Source organism: Sander lucioperca, chromosome 8 (assembly GCF_008315115.2).
Source record: "Sander lucioperca isolate FBNREF2018 chromosome 8, SLUC_FBN_1.2, whole genome shotgun sequence".
Lineage (NCBI taxonomy): Eukaryota > Metazoa > Chordata > Actinopteri > Perciformes > Percidae > Sander > Sander lucioperca.
In genome coordinates this window covers 32,726,216-32,731,215 of record NC_050180.1, presented here as the reverse complement: position 1 = coordinate 32,731,215, position 5,000 = coordinate 32,726,216, and the positions used below count along the sequence as shown (strand labels likewise).

At 43.0% G+C, this 5,000-nt stretch overlaps 1 protein-coding gene across 7 annotated transcripts in view; it reads right to left on the bottom strand.

Annotated features, from left to right (window-relative positions):
* Positions 1 to 5,000, bottom strand: part of pikfyve (phosphoinositide kinase, FYVE finger containing) — a 39,551-nt gene that overhangs the window by 2,890 nt on the left and 31,661 nt on the right. For all 7 annotated transcript variants that reach the window (XM_031299542.2, XM_031299625.1, XM_031299108.2 and 4 more), the window contains 7 exons: positions 4,827 to 4,922; positions 4,645 to 4,725; positions 3,553 to 3,647; positions 3,408 to 3,467; positions 2,233 to 2,409; positions 745 to 848; positions 537 to 665 (listed from right to left, as the gene is read on the bottom strand). In XM_031299542.2, coding sequence (XP_031155402.1) covers positions 537 to 665; positions 745 to 848; positions 2,233 to 2,409; positions 3,408 to 3,467; positions 3,553 to 3,647; positions 4,645 to 4,725; positions 4,827 to 4,922 — 742 coding nt within the window. The remainder of the gene's footprint in view (positions 1 to 536; positions 666 to 744; positions 849 to 2,232; positions 2,410 to 3,407; positions 3,468 to 3,552; positions 3,648 to 4,644; positions 4,726 to 4,826; positions 4,923 to 5,000) is intronic.

Below are 5,000 nucleotides of genomic sequence, written 5' to 3'. Positions count from 1 at the left end.
CAACAAAAGACAGGGCATAAGTAGACTTGTAACAGAGCACTGATTGTTATAAGTTAGGTTCACCGTGAGGTGGAGGTAGAATATATAGAATTTAGCAATTTGCTAGACAATCCTATAGTGATCACGATATCTATGCGATAACTATGAATACAAAATGCCCGCGAAAAGGTTAAGTGTAGGTTTTCTCTCTTTATTCACTGCAAGTCCAAACTGTTAGAAAACAGCACAATTCTGCAGCACAAGTTTTTCAGTCTGTAAATGAAATGGTAAATTTAAAAAAAATTTGTCAGCCATCCCGTTAAAAACCTCTTCCTCTAGTTAACTTATGTTCAAGTTTCCCTCATTCATGTGCTCGAAGAGCCATGAAGTAGCAACGCTGGGAGCAGGAAAATCTATTCAGAGCGCCTAACGCAGCAGTAATATTAATCCGGAAACATCCGATAGAATAGGAAAACACTGACACGGAACGTCTTACTGAACTATGACTACTTTAACGTGTGACATGTTTACCACTGCAGGGTTGTACTTTGTCTTACCTGAGCCATCTTGCGTCCATAAAAAAGATTTTCCATCACCAGCAGGTCCAGTTTCTTCTCCGTGTTGTTCTGAGAGTTCTTGTAACCGATCCGGTAAACACCAAGGATCTTCGCCAACGCAGTCGGCCGCTGTGGTAACAAAAAAATGGTTTGTTATTTACTTTAAACTCAGCTACTGAACCCCAGATAGATTCTTTATGGTGCCTACTTTCTGCTGCACAGCTCCGGTGATGTAGGTGAAGTAGTGAGGTGCAAAGTCCAGGAAGGACTGGACCTCCAGTCTGGGCATCTGCTTCAGGATGAACCGGTCATCTGAGACACGACACAGAAGAGGAGATGGTTCCGGTTATTCAAGCGTTTTTAAGAGATAGACCTACACATTACAGTTTTATGCCTACGTAAGCGGCCTGAGGGTTATACTTGTGCGCTGGTGTTTGCAACGTTCTAGCGTATCTCTTTAAGAGAACAGCAGTGTGTGTGCGTGGTGAGTGTGTGGTAGAGCGAGTGAGAGAGTGACGATTAGCTTCGGAGCGAGTAGCGACTCTAGAGTCATAGTGAGAGAAACAAAGTGTCTCCCCTGTTCTTTCTGACCACGGTGGGAAATCTGGAGCAGGAAAAATTAACCCTGTCCTTGATTTCACGTTGTTTATGGAGAAGGAGAAGCAGCAAATGAGTCGGGGGAAATGTAGTCTATATCCACGACGTTCCACTTCCCGGATTGCACCGTTACCGCCGGAAATTCCGCCGGATTTCACTCATTTCGGCTGGATATCCGTTGCCTTGGGTTTCCTTTGAGTTGGCATAAAACAACTAAACTAAAACAACTTTTGAACGAGCACGTTCCACCAAAACACGTTCCTTCCCGAGGCTATTTTGAAGAGGTGCCGTTGCTCGGTACGGCGCTTAGTGCTGCCCAAGACGATTGTGATTGGTTTAAAGAAATGCCAATAAACCAGAGCATGTTTTTCTCCCATCCCCGAATGCTGTGTGGACTGTGCAGACCTTCCTCCGCAGCGCTGTGGAGGAAGGTCTGGCAACGCGAGACTAGGGGAAATGCAACGCTACCAAGCCACGGCCGAGCGGACCAATCACAGTTGTTGCGGTCTGCGTACGTATTCACGGCGTCGATTTAACGCAAAAGCATAAACTGGGCTTAAAGGTGCTCCAAGCGATGTTGGGTGACGTTACTTCTTGTTGACGTTCGAAGTACTGTCAAACAAAACGGAGGCTTGCTCGCCCCTCCGTCCTCCTCATCCCTCCCCCTCCCTTTCGCGCACTAACCACCCCAACCCCAACCCCCACCCCCAACTCCTACTTGTCGGTTATTGGCTGGAACGCTGGAAGACTGTTTATGTTTGGTGGTGCAGGTTGGCGCAGTTTGTTTTTGTTGGCGTTTGTGGAGCCTGGGCTGTCTACAGAGACCGTGTTTTTTTACAGTGTGTTCAGGGGGACAGGCAGCTAGCGGATAGTGAGGAGATGTTTCCTGTATGTGACAAAAAATGTTGTAGCCTAAAAAACGTGTGACATCGCTTAGAGCACATTTAAGCCTGGGAAAACCCTGCATTATTGGTTATTTTTTAACAGAAATATGTCACATTACTGAAGCTAAAGAAGCTCTAAACGACTGTTTCACTGTGACTTTGAGAAGTGGCTGCAGTAGTCGTGACATTTATCTCGGAGATATTAAATATACAACCTTCTGTTGCGTAGAAAACAGCTCCAGACTTTCCACCACGAGCCTGCCAGTTGACACAGTGGGACAGCGAGCGGACAAAGTCCTCCTCAGTGCTCTCCATGATCTCCTCGCGCATCTTGTGAAACTCCTCGGCGTAGTAGATTCGACAGTAAAACTTGGCGTTGGCATCGGAGAATTCTACAAAAAACAACAACAGACGAAGGTTGATGTTACAGGACTTTGAGGAGAGGTAATGTCAGTTACATTTAGTCAACTTTCACAAGTCCAAGAACCTCGAAGCACTGGTAGAATGAAACTAAATTTTGTTTTTTGTACACATTTGTGGTTCTTTTAATGCCACTTCCGACAGTAATGCACTCCACTACATCTCAGACGGAAATATTTAGTTTATAAAATAGAACTTTGTTATAAATTAAACTACCTAAAAGTGTATACAAGTACAGCTGAAACGATTAGTGCATTAATTACATAGCTTCCCACCCCCTCCCTTTAACCCCTCTCCGATTAGTGCATAAATTGAGTGAAAAATTAATTAATATTAATAATTAACTATTTCAGTAAACGTCATTTTTGAAGCTCAAGAAATGTAAAGATTTGCCGCTTTTCCTTTAAATTATTTTTATTTATTTGTCATATTTCTTAGGTCTAGACTGTTGGTTGGACAAAACAAACATTATGAAGGTGTCACTTTGGGTAATTGTGAGGACATTTCCCACAATTAGCAGATTGATCCATAATGAAAATAATCATTAGTTAATAGTTTAAAATGAGCTCCAGCTCAACCAACTCCAACAGTAAAATCCTGCTTTTACATTATATTACATATATTATTACTTATGTACTAATAAGTAATAATAATCTAATGACATAATATGTAACAGTTTTACAGTCACAAGGGACATTTCTATAGTTTTAATACTTTATTTTCCTGATTAAACTTAACATTTTCAATGCAGGACCTTTACTGTACTTGTAATAATATTACAAATGTAAATATTTTTACAGTATAGTATAGTGGTATTAGCACTTTTACTTTAGTAAAGGATCTGAATACTTCTTCCCCCACTGTATCTGAGGGTAAATTGTGACAGTGCACAAAAAAACATTAATAGATGTCTTGTGCCAGGTTGTAGCAAATTGCTGATTTAGTATATATATGTTAGCTGAATACTCACGTAGCTCAACGTGTGGATTCAGGGTCTGTTTCTTCTGTTTATCGGCCAAGTCTGCATCCTCTGCACAAAACAGAAGTAATCATTTAACTTCTAAATGTTTTAAAATCTTCAGTGAATTAAATTGTTATTTCACCTAAACACGTACTGAGGGGATCTGTCTCCATGCTGCTGCGGCTCTGCTGGGATGAGGCCGACTCACTGGGCCTTGCAGGGCTGCTCTTAGCCCGACTCTCCCCGCCACTGAAGAGAAAAAAGAGAAACTATGTCAGCCCTTTCTGCATAATTAACACATGGGGTCCATTCTTGCACCTGGCGCAGCGCAAAGCCCGATGCAAGTGTCTTTGCTAGTTTAAGACCGAAGCAGTTGTCAATTTCCCGTCCAGCGCCCGCGTCGTTTAAATAGCAAATGCACCTGCGTCTATCTGTGCGCCCATGGGTGTGCTGGTCTTACAGGGAGGTGTGTTCAGGTACGTTCTTGGCGTATTGCTATCTTGAGGCAGCGGGAAGTGATCGCGCCATTGACCAACAATAACCTGGTCTAAAGTCATTAACGCAGCATTTCATTGTTATTTTAACAGCGCATTAGTAAGATGCACCTAGGCTCGTGCACAGTGCGCACACTATGTTTGTTACACACACATGTTTGGGACAAACAGCAGCACACAAACATGCATTAAATTTAATTTAATTAAATAAATAAAAAATATTACAATGTGAAATAGTATTATGATATGATCTGCTTGCGCGCTTTCACTTCACGCACGAGCAGATCAGTTTCTTCTCCTGAAAATCTCTCCTTCCTGCTTAGCCAATCCTCCATCATAATAGCAATGCGCCAAGGTCCAAACGCGCTTTTAAAGGGAATGGGAGATGACACTCTGATTGGTTTATTGCATGTTACGCCCAAAACACATCTATGAATTAATGAAGACACTAACCACAACCCTTTTGAACCTTTCGCCCGGCGCACGGACCCTTTTTTCCACCATCAAACTAGCAAAAGTGGATTTGTACACGTCCTAAACGCACCTGCGCCAGGCGCTTCACACCGTGCGCTAAGAGTGTTAAAATAGGGCCCTAGGTGTTTCTTTATTTCAAATCATCAGTTGACCAGTTATGACAAAAGGTTACGTGGCCATAAACGTTTATGTACAGTACAAGTACAGTACTTTAGTAAATGTACTTAGTTTCTTTCCACCACTGATTCCTCAGAGATCTAAACTTGAATCTTGTGTACCTGATGACCTGTGGAGTCTCATCCCCGCCTGCGTTAGACGCCTTGGACAGATCATCCAGGGCTGTTTTATACTCCTTACAACTGGAAGGCAAAACATGACACAATAACATCATGTTGAAATAGGACATTCATGAAGCTGCACAGAGAGAGAGAGACATACAGGGAGAGGAGGCGGCGGTCACCTGAGAGCGAAGGCTATGATGGAGCTCGGCTCTCTCTCGCACACTGCGATGGGAACGCGCTCGTGTTCGTACATCAGGTAGTGTTTGTCCGGGTCACTGTCAACACAGATCACATGACAGTCAGACACACACTTATATATTTTTTTTGCATCAGCTGGCTCTTGTGAGTGACCA